The sequence below is a fragment of the Chiloscyllium punctatum genome, chromosome 32, assembly GCF_047496795.1.
Source record: "Chiloscyllium punctatum isolate Juve2018m chromosome 32, sChiPun1.3, whole genome shotgun sequence".
In the NCBI taxonomy this organism is placed as follows: Eukaryota; Metazoa; Chordata; class Chondrichthyes; order Orectolobiformes; family Hemiscylliidae; genus Chiloscyllium; species Chiloscyllium punctatum.
Window position 1 is genome coordinate 62,427,877 of NC_092770.1, and position 14,557 is coordinate 62,442,433.

Below are 14,557 nucleotides of genomic sequence, written 5' to 3' on the forward strand. Positions count from 1 at the left end.
AGTCTGAGTCTTTCGTACCCCTAGGTGATCTCCTACACGTAGTTCATGTGCTACCTGTAACACCACCTGTCTGTATGCTAGTTTACTAACCTATCCCACTCCTCAAGGTTTTCTTCATTTTTTAATCTATTTTGAGGCGCATCAAAATCCATATCATCTGGATGGGATTCCTCACTCTACGAGGCAATACATAACACCTGTTTCTCCAGTTCTTTCTCTCTCGCATAATACGGTTTCAACATGTTCACGTGACATCCCCAATACCTTTTTCTTCTCTCTGGCATCTTTACTAGATAGAGCACCTGACTCAAGTTTTTCTCAATTTGATAGTGATCACTAAACCTGGCTTTGAAGGGATCTCCTATCACTGGTAACAGTACTATCTCGTCATCCCCTTGGGAAAATGTCCGAGTCTCAGAACTTTTATCTGCCACCTGCTTCATTCTATATTGTGCCTTCTTTAGGTGCTGTTTAGCTAACCCACCTACTTGATTTAGTCTCTTCCTCACCTCCAATACATAATCTAAGCATGAGATCTCTGGCTTTGGTCCTGTCAATTTTTCTTTAATTTATTTCAAAGGACTCTCACTTCATGCCCAAGTACTAACTAGAAGGGAGTGAACTGAGTAGATTTGTTTGGGGCATCTCTAATGGCAAACAATACGAATGAGATCCCTTTATCCCAATCATTTGGGTGATCCTGTCAGTATGCTCTGAACATGTCTTCAAGGTCTGATCCCACCTTTTGAAAGCTCCCTGGGATTCAGGATGATATGCACTGGGTTTAAGGTGCTGTATAACTAAGCTATCCATAACTTCCTTAAACAGTCTAGCAGTAAAATTTGACCCGTGGTCTAACTGAATCTCTCTGGGTAGGCCATACCGTGTGAAGAAAGCTACTAACTCCTCTACCACCTTTTTTGCCTTGATACTCCGTAATGGAATTGCCTCCAGAAATCTGGTAGGCACATCCATTATGGTTAATCAGTCCTGGTTCCCACTTTTAGTTGTCAGGAAAGGACCTACACCATCAATTATAACCCGTGTGAAAGGCTCTTCAAATGCAAGAATTGGCAACAAAGGTGCTGGCTTGATTACCATGTGGTTTACCTACTATTTGGCATGTATGACACGTACAGCAAAAGGTAACCATATCCTCGTGCATTCCAGGCCAATAAAAATGTTTTTCTACCTTAGTCTGTATCTTTCATACCCCTAGGCGACCTCCTACACGTAGTTCATGTGCTACTCGTAACACCACATGTCTGTATGCTACCGGCAACACAATCTGGTGCACTTCAGCCGATTGCTCCTCTGCACTAACCTGCCGTGGTTTCCGTTTCCAGTTACTGTTCAGCAGTTTAAATAATTAATTATTCTTTTAAGATTTCCACTGATATTAAGTTACTCCAATTTATTTTTCTTTTGTTGTATTTTAACTATAGTGTATGAATAAAGTGTGTTTTGCTTCAAGAATGGTAATTTGACCAACCAAATTGCATTTGGAATACTACGCCCATCACTTGCCTTTAAAATAAAAAAAAAGCTAGGGCCTAGGTTATCTTATTAATACATTTTGAGGGCATTTGGTCTGGTTCATAACAATATGAGTTGAAGACATGGCTTTGTAACTGAGGCACATGCTTACACTTGGCAAAGTGCTTCTTCAACTGCAGACAGCCAGTCAGGAAGATGCGAACTCACCCTCTGTACAGGCCATCAGTCCTAGAGGTCCACAGCACCCCAACAACAGAAATAGGAGAACAGCAGGTACCACTACAGCAACAAGTGGCACAGAGATGGACAGCCAATGACACTCTGCAGCATTAAGAGACAACTGTGTGCAACGTGAGTGCAGGGACTGCTGAGAATCATGAACTGCTAATGCACGATATCAATTGTGAACATCACGGCTAACTCAGAATATACATAGCAATTCATACAAATGCTACTTGTTTGTATTTTGTATGAAAAGAGTATATTTGGGATAAAGTACATTATTGTGCGAACCTGTATCCCGGCTTGCAACCAGTTTCAATAAAGTTACAACATAGCCCAGACTTGAAAATGAGAAAATTAAAAGAAGTATTAGGCCTGAGAGCTCATAACAATGTCACTGAGCCAGTGACTACTCTGTCATAGTGGGAATACCACATGTAATATCCTTCCAATCTCAATATTCTAACTTCCACTTGCTAGGGCTGATTGGTAAAGGGCTGGAACTCTTCATGTTCTCATACGGAAGATGGGAATCCAATTCAGAATAAAACATTAGGCGCAACAGGTAAAATTATGAGGGCATGTTGAAATTTCCAAACATGATTGCGTTTTTATTTTAATGTTTGCCTGATTGTTTCTTTAGGTGGCTGAAGCCATGGAGATCATGCTATTGGCAGTCATTTCCCCAGTCATTCGTTGTGAATGGCGCCTGGAAGAATGGCAGGTTGCCATGGTTACAACTGTAAGTTTATTCCTTTGTGCACTCCAGCTCTGTTTAGGGCATTATATTTCGGTACTGGAGCATCTTAACTCAGCTCCTGTGGTACAAGAGCAGCTTGTACTACGACGGATTTATTGTTCAGAAAACAAATTCAATCCAAGGCTCAGCTATGCAAACTGGGAATCAGCACGGTTAACCTCTAGCTCCAGTTATTGAGAATAATTTAAACTTTTTATTGCCTTCAGGCTTTTAAAACTGAAGCTTGGAATTGTTTGGCTGCTCTTTTCTGACTCACTCACACTCTCTCTCCATTTGTGGAGTTTAGCACTGCGAACCACTCTGGTTTCTCAATCAAGTTATTTTTCACCTGGGATATTATTGTTAAACTGCCTCCAAGGTGTCGGCTCTGCTCCCCAGCAGGGTATCTGTACCTGATGCAGCAATGCTTACATTTCCTCCCGTAAGACAGGAATGAAACATGAACAATGTGGTATTTAAAGATTCAATGGATATTTAATTCAGCTCTTGCTGTATACAAAGATAGCAAACGTTTTATTAACTGGCGCCTATGGGAGCAGGAGTGTACCGACTGATCAAGTATTCTGGTTAATCAAGAGGTCCACATAATCAATGTAAAAACACCCACTAAGTAATAGAAATATAATGAAGGGAATATACACATCACAGTTATAATTTATTTACAGCACAAATCACTTAAATAATAATGCAACCTTGTCTTAAATAAAACCTACCGGCAAAATGCTTTCTCACTCGCATCCTTAACTGACGCCTCTGAGATTGTGAAGATCGCGATAAACTCCTAGTATTTGAGTTATCTAATTTTTGCCAGTTTATTGAAAGATCTGGTTCATAAAGTGCCAGTTAAAACAAGGTTTGATGTATTACAGTCACAGGCACTCCAGTGTCTGAGCTAAATAAAGTTATCTGGGTGTAAACAGTAACTTTTAATGAACACTTTCATAAATGTGATATATTTCAAGTGGTCCCATTTAAGAAAGAGCTTGAGACCTTTATAACCTCGAGTCATTTGCTGTGATGCAGTCATGGTATCACAACCATGCTTCTTAGAGCTATGCTACATACTAATTTGTGAGACATCGTAAATCAAACGTTCATGCTTTATATTAAGTTCAAAATAAAATTCTTGCATTTATATTTCATTTTTCACAACCTCAAGATGTCCTAAAGTTCTTTAGTTTTTAGCTACGTGGAATCTAGAAACTGATTTTGGACGTTCATATATAGACTATGTTCATAGACATTCTCCTCATAAAATATGCACTCTGTTAGATTTGTTAGGTTGGCCAATGCTTTATAAATCCACGTTTCTGTGATGAGATGTTCAGATATTCTGCCCTGATTTTTAGATTTCCACCCAGCATATGCTTGACAATATCAGATGTGTAAATGCCCAATTTCTTTGTCTGTCTGACTGTCTCTCCCTTTTCTTCAAAATTTCCAGTCTCAAGGAACAGTTCCTCAATTGCGAGAGCTTTGGAAGATTATGGCCATTATTTTCACAAGCATTATTAAAGCACCTGCATTAAAAGCCATCTAGCTTTGGAGACTTGTCAATCTTCAGTGTTGTGCTCTTAGTTGGTTTTGATTCATGATTGATTTGTTTGAAACATGTGGTATCATATCCTCTTCTTCTGCTATTAAGGTGGAAAAATAACTCAACAAGGCATTACAATTCTATCATTCCTGTTGACCTCTTAATGTTATATTTACTAACATTTGGGAAGCAGTGCCAAAATTAAAAGACCGGTCTGATGGACAAAACAAGCAACAATCCTGAAATAGTCATACCTCACGGTATCATATAAAACAATGTCTCAGAAAACACCATCATTATTCTTGGGTATGTCCTATCCCAATGGTGACCGCATTAGTGTCACAGTATACATTTGGAAGAGATTTCCACTGGGAACCTTCAGGATGAATCTGGATGCCAAGAAGTCTCATGGCATCAGGTTAAGCAAAGAAATGGGCAAGTGATTACAAACTACTGTCCCTCTATTTTGAAAATCACTTAAAGGAAGGTTCTGAAGGTGGAGTGCAGAATGGCCTGTGGGTGGAGGCTTTGATGCCCTTCAGTAAGAGGGGCTCGCAGCAGCACGACTGATCAAGCTGGTCAGGTCCTAAAGGGCATTGCTGCTAGACTAGGTCTGTGACAGGTGGTGAAGGTACCATCAAGAAAGATAAACATACTTGACCTCATCCTCACCAATCTTCTGGCTGCATCTGTCAGTTACAGTATTGGTAAGAGTGGCCACTGCACAGTTATTGTGGAGATGAAGTCCTGTCTTCATGTTGAGAATACCTTCCATAACATTGTGTGGTATTATCATCATGCTATTATCGTTGAATAGATCTTCCAACTCAAAACTGGGCATCCATTAGGTGCTGTGGTCCATCAATTGCAGCAGGATTGTACTCCAGCCCAATCTACAACCTTAGGGTTTGGTATATCCCCCAGTTAACCATTACCATCAAGCCAGGGATCAACCCAGGTTCAGTGGGCAGCACCATGCATAACTAAGAAAATGGTGTCAACTCTGGTGAAGCTACCAAACAGGACTACTTTCATGTCAAACAGCATAGATGGCTAAAACTCAGCTAAGCGATTCCACAACCATTGGATCAGATCTAAGATGTGCAGTCCTGCCACGTCTAGTTGGGAATTGTTGTGGACAATTACTCATTGGAGGAGGAAGTTCCACAAATATCCCCATCCTCAATGATGGGGAGCCCAACACATTAGTGCAAAAGGTAAGACTGAAGCATTCACAACAATATTCAGCTTAAAGTGCCAAGTGGAAGATCCATCTTGGCCTCCTTCAGTAGTCTTGATCATCACAGATACTAGTCTTCAGCCAATTCGACTCACTCCACATGACGTGAAGCAATGGCTAGAAATACTGTATACTTAGTCAAAAAGTGTGATGTTGGAAAATGACAGCAGGTCAGTCAGCATTCAAGGAGCAGGAGAGTCAATGTTTCGGGCATAAGTCCTTCAACACATTTCTAATAAAGGGCTTATGTCCAAAACATTGATTCTCCTGCTCCTTGAATGCTGCCTGACCTGCTGTGCTTTTCCAGCACTGTACTTTTTCAACCATGACTCTCCAGCATTTGCAGTCCTCACTTTCCTCATGATACTGGATACTACAAAGTCTGTAGGCCCTTGATAAAATTGCAGCAATAGTGCTGAAGACTTGTGTTCCAACACTTCCCAACAACTAGCCAAGCTGTTCCATTGCAGAGACCACATTAGCATCTATCTGACATTGTGAAAAATTGCCCAGGTCTGTCCTGTACACAAAAAGAAGGTCAAATCCAACCCAGTCAAGGACCACCCCATCAGTCTACTCTCGATCATCAGGAAAGTGATAGAAGGGGTCATCAATAATGCTATCAAGCAGCACCCGTTCAGCAATAACCTGCTCAGTGAGGCCCAGTTTGTGTTCCACCCAGGCCAATCACCTTCTGACCTCATTACAGCCTTGGTTCAAACATGGACAAAAGAGAGGTGAGAATGACAGCGTTTGATATCAAGGCTGCATTCAACCAAGTGTGGCACCAAGGAACCTGAGCAAAACTGGAATGAATTGGTATCAGTGGGCAAATGCTCCCCTGGTTAGAATCATACCTGGCACAGAGGATGATGGTTGTGGTTATTGGAAGCCAGTTATTTTAGCTCCAAGATACTTCTGCACGAGTTCCTCACGGCAGTGACCTAGGCTTAACCAACTTCAGCTGCTTCATCAATGACCTTCCCTCCATCATAAGATCAGATGTGGCGATGTTCACTGTGCAATGTTCAGCACTATTTGCAACTCCTCAGGTACTGAGGCAGTCCATGTTCAAATGCAACAAGATCTGCACAATATCCAGGTTTAGGCTGACAAGGGGCAAATAGGATTCATACCACACAAATGGCAGCCAATGACCACCTCCAGTAAGAGTGGAGAACATTCATAACACTTCTGACTTTTGTCCATTGTAAATGGTGGACAGCCTTTGGAGAGTCAGGAGGTGAGTTACTCACTGCAGTATTCCACTGACCTGCTCTTGTAACCACAGAACAAAAATCCAGTTCAGTTTCTGTTTAGTGGCAATCATCAGAACGTTGACAGTGGGAGTTTCAGTGATGAGGATGCCATTGAATATCAAGGGATAAATCTTGGATTGACTCTTACTGGAGGTGGTCATCCTCTGTGCCAGGTATGATTCTAACCAGGGGAGCATTTGCCCACTGATACCAATTCATTCCAGTTTTGCTCAGGTTCCTTGGTGCCACACTTGGTTGAATGCAGCCTTGATATCAAACGCTGTCATTCTCACCTCTCTTTTGTCCATGTTTGAACCAAGGCTGTAATGAGGTCAGAAGGTGATTGGTCTGGGTGGAACACAAACTGGGCCTCACTGAGCAGGTTATTGCTGAACGGGTGCTGCTTGATAGCATTATTGATGACCCCTTCTATCACTTTCCTGATGATCGAGAGTAGACTGATGGGGTGGTACTTGACTGGGTTGGATTTGACCTTCTTTTTGTGTACAGGACAGACCTGGGCAATTTTTCACAATGTCAGATAGATGCTAATGTGGTCTCTGTTGGTGCAGCTCCAACAACACTTGAGAAGCTCGACCCAATCCAGGATAAAGCAACCCACTTGATTGGCACCACACCCACAAAACATCCACTCCCTCCATCACTGACACTCAGTAGCAGCAATGTGTGCTATCTACAAGATGTACTACAAAAATTCACCAAAGATCCTCAGACAGCACCTTCCAAACCTACAACCACTCCCTCTAGAAGGACAAGAGCAGTCACTCTAGGAAGACCACCACTTGCAAGTTCCTCTCCAAGCCACTCACCATTCTGACTTAAAAATATATCCCATTCCTTCAGTGTCACTGAGTCAAAATCCTGGAACTCTCTTCCCTACAATACTGTGGGGTATCTTTCCAAAAATGGATTATAGGAGTTTAGGAAGACCACTCACCTCCACCTTCTCAAGGGCAACTACCCTTGGGCAGCAAATGCTGACCTAGCCAGTGGCACCCATGTCACATGATTGAATAAAAATCATTTTTCCAGTTATTATTGTAATTTTTGTCTGTCTTTGCCTATTTTCACATCTTTCAGTTTACTGGATTTTCCCAATTCTCTGTGTTACCCAAGTAATAATACAATAATAAATCATTTATAGAACACTGCATCAACAACACATGGTGCATAACAAACAATTAGACAAAAATCAACACCTATGAAACTGCTGCCTCACAGTGCCAGTGACCCGGGTTTGATTCCAGCCTTGGGCAACTGTCTGTGTGGAGTTTGCACATTCCCCCCGTGTCCGCGTGGGTTTTCTCCCACAATGTACAGGTTAGGTGGATTGACCATGGTAAATTGCCCATTGTGTTCAGGGAAATGTAGGTTAGGGGCATTAGTCAGGGGTAAATGTAGGGTAGGGGAATGGATCTGTGTAGGTTACTCTTTGGAGGGTCGGTGTGGACTTGTTGGGCCAAATGGCCTGTTTCCACACTGTAGTGATTCTATGTTTCTAATTTTCTTGTAAGAGTGGGACAGATGAATTGTTCACTGGAGTCATGATATGTCTCCAAGAAAATATAACAGGGGAGGTTATCTCAAAGCATTGAATTTCATTGCCAACCGTGCTACTCAATACTTAATCGAGCTGACGTTGTAGATTTTAACCTGCCAGGGTTCTGCGATCAACTAAAATGAGATCCCTCTTTTCGTTTTATGTTATAGTCTCATCTCTTTTGTCAGCTACAGCTGCTGATTTGTTAAGAGTTTCAGAGTAGTTTGATATGCTATGGTTGGATGAGTATGATCCACTGTCAAAGGATAAATGTGATGATTGCTTTCTGAAAGGACATTTTTGATCTTTGAAATAGGAAGTTGAGGAGTTAGTGGGGTGGACATGACCAAAATGCACTCTGATGGGGGCTCTCTCTTCTTTGAGAAGTTGTAATAAGTCAGTATGACCTGAATGAAATTAAGGCCAAGCTCTGCCTAATTTGTGCCTTTAATAAAATGGTTTCAGATGGTGTTTCTGGGCTTCATGTCATGCAGTTGGATTTGGGGTTACCTGGCCGACAGGTATGGACGTTGGAAGGTGAGTGAAAAATGATTCCTTAAACAAGTTTAAAAAGTTAATCTAACAGAATGACATTGCATCCAGGTGGTATAAAAGCTGAAAGGAACACTGGGTCATGTGAGATGACTAAAATCTTCGTTGTAATTTTCAGCTGTGTCTCCATAGGTAAAAACAAAGTAGAGATATGAAGAAGTTTAGGGAAGGAGTTCTAGAGTTTAGAGCCTAAGTAGCTGAAGAGTTAGCCTACAGCCATTCCAGTAGAAGTATGATTGAAACTGGTGGTGTTCAAGAGACCGGAATTAGAGATGTGCACATTTATTGGAGGGTTAAAGGGCTGTAGGAAGTTCCGGAGATGGTGAGGGGCCAGATGAGGGAGGGATTTGAAAACAAGGATAGGGGTTTTAACATTGAGGTTTTGTTTAACCAGAGGCCAGTTTGGGTTAGAAAGCAATGGGATGATGGGTAAATGGCATTCAGTGAAAAGTAGGATGTGGGTAGCAGAGTATTGGATGTCCTCAAGGTTGCCAAGGATAGAATGGGCAATGCCTACCGGGGCAAGAATAGTCAAGTCAGTAGGTGCCAAAGGTATGAATGAGGCTTTCAGCAGCAAGAGAGATGAGGTAGCAGCAGAGATGGGTAATGTTATAGCATTGGGAATGGGTTATCTTAGTGATGGTGTGAGCATGCAGTTGTAAGCTCAACTCGGAGTCATGTCTACCATTGAGGTGGCGAACAGTCTAGTTCAACCTTGCACCAATGACAAGGAGAGGGTGGTTAGGGACTGGAGATTATGGCAGAGGCATAAAGGCATTGGCTTCAGACTTCCCAATATTTAATTGGAGAAGATTTCTGCTCATCCATTACTGCATATCAGATAAACAACATGATTATTAAAGACACTGGAGGAGCAGAGAGAGAAGCTTGAAGCACATTTTCTCATGAGGTGCACCAAAGTTTATCTTTGTGCTATGAACTTTCTTTAATTTTTGAGTGTCGCAAATGCCAAATAGAATACTGGTGTCTGAATTTCATATTCTCCTTAGTTTACTGGCTAGCAATTAGTTACTCACTTCCAGAAAAGTTTTTGTGGGTTGACGGAACTCATTTCGTTTGTGAAATCAACAGGAAGTTGAGTCTATGACTGATCACATTTCACACACACTACTTAATTTTCTCGTGAACCTCATTATCCTGATTATTAGCTTCCTCGCCTTGTTCAATAAAAATGATATAAATGAAATATTGCAGATGCGGGACTACTGAGAAGCTTTGGCAGCACCTGCAGGGAAAGTAACACAATAAATGTTTCAAGTGGGCTGAAGGAAATGATATGTTTGCTTTTATGACAAGGGAGTTGAAACGTAAAAACAAGAAGACTTTGTTACAATTGCATAGGGATTGTGTACAGTCTTGGTCTCATTACCCAGTATGGGATTTATTTGCTTCAAGGTGCTATGTTTGAAGGGGGGAGGGATGGTTGTTGGTGAATGGTGTGAATCTTTGGAATTCTTTGCCTTGTTGAGTATACGCAAGGGAGAGGTTGATGCATTCTTGAGTACTGAGGGGATTAATGGATTGGAAAAGGTGGAGTTGTGGTAGAAGGTCAGTGTTAACCTTGTTGAATGACAAGCAACCCAAATCTCATCCCCTGCTTCTATGTCTTGTGCTTCATCATTTGTGAAACAAAGAGAGGTTGGGACTTGTGGGTTAAATGAATGCAGATATCATTTCAGTTTGCAGATGGAGGTTAATTATTCATTGAATTTTTAGAGAATGGTAGCAAACTAGTTTATTACTGCAGTGTTGATAATGTATTCTACGCACAAAGCTTTACTGTGTATATGGGTGAGGTGACCATTCTACTAGGGTAACCATTCTGTAGACCTAGACTAGTCATCTAGAGAATGCAAGTTCATAGATCTATAGCAGTTTCACAGTTTGAGTTCAGTCAACAAATAACTTTTTTTTGATGAGAGAGAACTGCCTATAAAGTTATTGAATTGTTGTAAAGACTCAACTAAATCCCTAGGGTCCTTCAGGTGAAAACAATCTGCTGTCCTTCCCTGGTCTGGCCTACATATTGCTCTCATTTTCCCCTTCCTTGTTATAGAAAAACAAATGGCATAAATGTTTTGAAATCTGCTCTCTTGCTTTTCTCCAAATATTTTTGGCAAACATCCAAGAATCCAAAACTCTAATAGTGTGTTACCAAGCATGTCCTGGAATGCACACGCAGACTTTAACAACTGCCTTCAGGTAACTGCATGTTAGCTTTGGGCAAAAAAGATACAAAGCTTTTTTTTATATTTATGGGCAAGGTACCCAGTGTGAGTAACACTCCAGGTTTTTGGGAAATTGGTCAATATGGAATCTGTGTTTCTGACTTTGCCTTCTGTTCCAGATTCTTCTGCTTGTCACTGTCTGGAGTTCCTATTACTCAGGCTTGACTTCCTTTGCACACACCTATGGCTGGTTTGTCTTCCTCCGTTCCATGGTTGGATGTGGAGTGGCTGGTCATTCACAAGGGTAAGAAACATGTTGTTGTCATAGAACATAGAATGTAGAAAATAGGAGCAGGAGTAGGCCATTCAGCCCTTCCAGCCTGCTCTGCCATTCAAACTGTTTAGATTACTTACAGTGTAGAAACAGGCCCTTCGGCCCAACAAGTCTACACTGACCCTCCAAAGAGCAACCCACCCAGACCCATTCCCCTACATTTACCCCTTCACCTAACATTACGGGCAATTTAGCATGGCCAATTCACCTAACCTGCACATTTTTGGATTGTGGGAGGAAACCGGAGCACCTGGAGGAAACCCACGCAGACACGGGTAGAATGTGCAAACTCCATACAGACAGTTGCCTGAGGCGGGAATTGAACCCGGGTCTCTAGCACTGTGAGGCAGCAGTGCTAACCACTGTGCCACCGTGTTGATCAGCCAACTCCATACCTTGTTTCTGATTTCTCCCCATCTCCTATCATCCCTTTAGTGCTAAGAGTTAGATCTAACTCCTTCTTGAAAACATCGAACGTTTTGGCCTCAACCACTCACAGAATTACAACAGGCTCACCACTCCTGGCATGGTGGCACAGTGGTTAGCACTGCTGCCTCACAGCACCAGAGACCCGGGTTCAATTCCTGCCTCAGGCAACTGACTGTGTGGAGTTTGCACATTCTCCCCGTGTCTGCGTGGGTTTCCTCCAGGTGCTCCGGTTTCCTCCCACAGTCCAAAAATGTGCAGGTTAGGTGAATTAGCTGTGCTAAATTGCCCGTAGTGTTAGGGGCAGGGGTAAATGTTGGGGAATGGGTCTGGGCGGGTTGCGCTTCAGCGGGTCGGTGTGGACTTGTTGGGCTGAAGGGCCTGTTTCCACACTGGAAGTAATCTAATCCCTGGGTGACAAAATCTCTCTCACTTCAGTCCAAAACATCCTACCCTGTATCTTCAAACTATGACCCCTGGGAACATCCACTCAGATTTAGTCTGTCTGGCCATATTAGGATTATTAGAATTAGAATAAAATTTCTTCCCCTTCCACCTTCCACCCCCCCAACCTAATTTTTCTAAATTCCAGTGAATATAGTCCTACCAGATCCAATCTCTCTTCATTTATCAGTCTTGCCATCCAAGGAATCAGTTTAGTAAACCAACATTGCACTTCCTCAATAATCAGAACATCTTTCCTCAGATAGGGAGACCAGAACTGCACACAATGCCCCACAAACCTGTATAATTGTGTAAGACATCCCTGCTCCAGTACTTGTATCCTTTTGCAATGAAGGCTAATGTATCATTTGCCTTCTTTACAGCCTGCTGTGCCTGAATGCTTATCTTCAGTGACTGGTGTATGCAGACACCCAGCTTTTGTTGCACATTCCCCTCCCTCAATTTATAACCACTCAGATAATAAGCTGCCTTCCTGTTTCTTGCCACTAATTTGGATAGCCTCACATTTATCCCCATTGTACTTCATCTACCATGCACTTACCCACTCACTCAACTTGTCCACACAACTTGTGAACTTGTTCTTCTCTGTCTCTGTGTCAAAATTCTGGAAATTGTTCATTACAGTTTGGCAGGTATTTCTGGTCATCCAGCATTTATTATCTATCGTAAATGCACTGAGTCAACCACATTGCTGTGGGATTACCAATACTGCCATCCCTCAATTGATGCATCAATCATCCAACTTTTCCTCACCTTGACCATTTGTAGTGTTACCTTTTCCAACTTTCCATTGTTCTTCAGCCTTAGCTGAACATTACATGGTTCAGTGTTTCCAGTGAGTTATTTGTTGGATTGTCTAAAATTCTTGTGAGATCCAAAACAGCATAATCAAAAGCAAGTGTCCTTGGATGAAAAGGGCAGGATAAATCAAGGATTTGATTTGCCATCTGCAGTGTTGACTATTGTGTACAATGCTCTTCCAGTATTTACTACAGGCACAATGTTTCAGAAGTATAGTTGAATATACAAAACTGCAGGTAATCAGTTAATAGCAGTATTTCTTTCTCTATGTATTAGAAATGTCAAGTGATACGTGGCTAGTGCAGGAAAATGGCTTTGAGGTTGAAGATCAGCCATGATCTAGTTGAATGGCAGAGAGGTCCCAGGGACCAAATGGCCTATTCCTACTTCCTGTGTTCCTTGGTTTTTCCTCTGAGTCAGAAGGCTGAGGGCTCATGGTCTGCAGAGGGAGTGTGGACATCTCAGCTGGCACGTCAGAGTAGTACACAGTGAGTACATCTTCTAAATGAGATGTTTATTTGAGGTCCTATCTGCTCTCTGGGAGTGGATAGGAAAGCTCTCTGACACTATTTTGAGGAAGAGTAGGGGGCGATTACATCTGGTATTCTGATTCATATTTGCTCCCCAGTGGTCATCATAAAACAGGTTTTTTGGCCATTATCGCATTGCTGTTTGTGCTGTTTTATCCAACATTTCAGCACTTCAAAACTAAAGGAATTCCTGATTAAAGGTTCTGACCTGAAACGTTGACTCCCTTTCTCCTTTGATGCTGCTTGACCTGTTGTGCTTTTTCCAATTCAACTCTTTATCCACCCTGTGAAGCACTTTGAGACATTTGTGAAAAAGTGTGCCATAAATTTAAAGCTTTTTCTCTCAAACTGTACTCAATGTTTAGAAAGACTATCCACTTCACAATCATAGAGGAGTAGATGGGTTTCACAACACTAAGGCAAGATTAGACAGCTATTATATCAAAGCAAAATACTGTTGATGCTGGAAATGTGGAGCAGGCCCGGCAGAAACTGTGGAGAGAGAAACAATGTTCTGGGAAGGGATTTAAATTCCTGCTGGGACTAGTATTGAAGAACTTGGAAATAAAAATTGAGTTGCCTTCATATAATCACAGATTGAAAATGTGTTGCTGGAAAAGCGCAGCAGGTCAGGCAGCATCCAAGGAGCAGGAGAATCGACGTTTCGGGCATCAGCCCTTCCTTAGTCCTCACTTTCTCCTATAATCACAGATTGTTAAGGTGCAGGCAATAGTCATTTGGTTAATTCTGTCTTTACCAGCTCTCTCTATGACCATGGCGACTTAATGCCATTTTCCTGCCATTTCCCAGCAACCTGTAAATTGTTTCTATGCCTCAACTGAACCTGTCTCCACCGCATTCCCAGGCAGTGCTTTCCATATCCTAACTACTTGCTGAGTGAAAATATTGTCTCACTTCTCATTTGCTTCTTTTGTAAATTACTTTCAATCTATACCATTTCATTCTTGGTGGGCGGCACAGTGGCACAGTGGTTAGCACTGCTGCCTCACAGCGCCAGAGACCCGGGTTCATTTCCCGCCTCAGGCGACTGACTGTGTGGAGTTTGCACATTCTCCCCGTGTCTGCGTGGGTTTCCTCCGGGTGCTCCAGTTTCCTCCCACTGTCCAAAGATGTGCAGGTTAAGTGAATTGGCCATGCTAAATTGCCCGTAGTGTTAGGTAAGG

General features: G+C 42.1%; 1 protein-coding gene across 3 annotated transcripts in view; it reads left to right on the forward strand.

The window, feature by feature from the left end:
- svopl (SVOP-like) overlaps positions 1–14,557 on the forward strand; it is a 152,116-nt gene that overhangs the window by 81,664 nt on the left and 55,895 nt on the right. For all 3 annotated transcript variants that reach the window (XM_072552496.1, XM_072552497.1, XM_072552498.1), the window contains 3 exons: positions 2,363–2,461; positions 8,542–8,613; positions 10,997–11,121. In XM_072552496.1, coding sequence (XP_072408597.1) covers positions 2,363–2,461; positions 8,542–8,613; positions 10,997–11,121 — 296 coding nt within the window. The remainder of the gene's footprint in view (positions 1–2,362; positions 2,462–8,541; positions 8,614–10,996; positions 11,122–14,557) is intronic.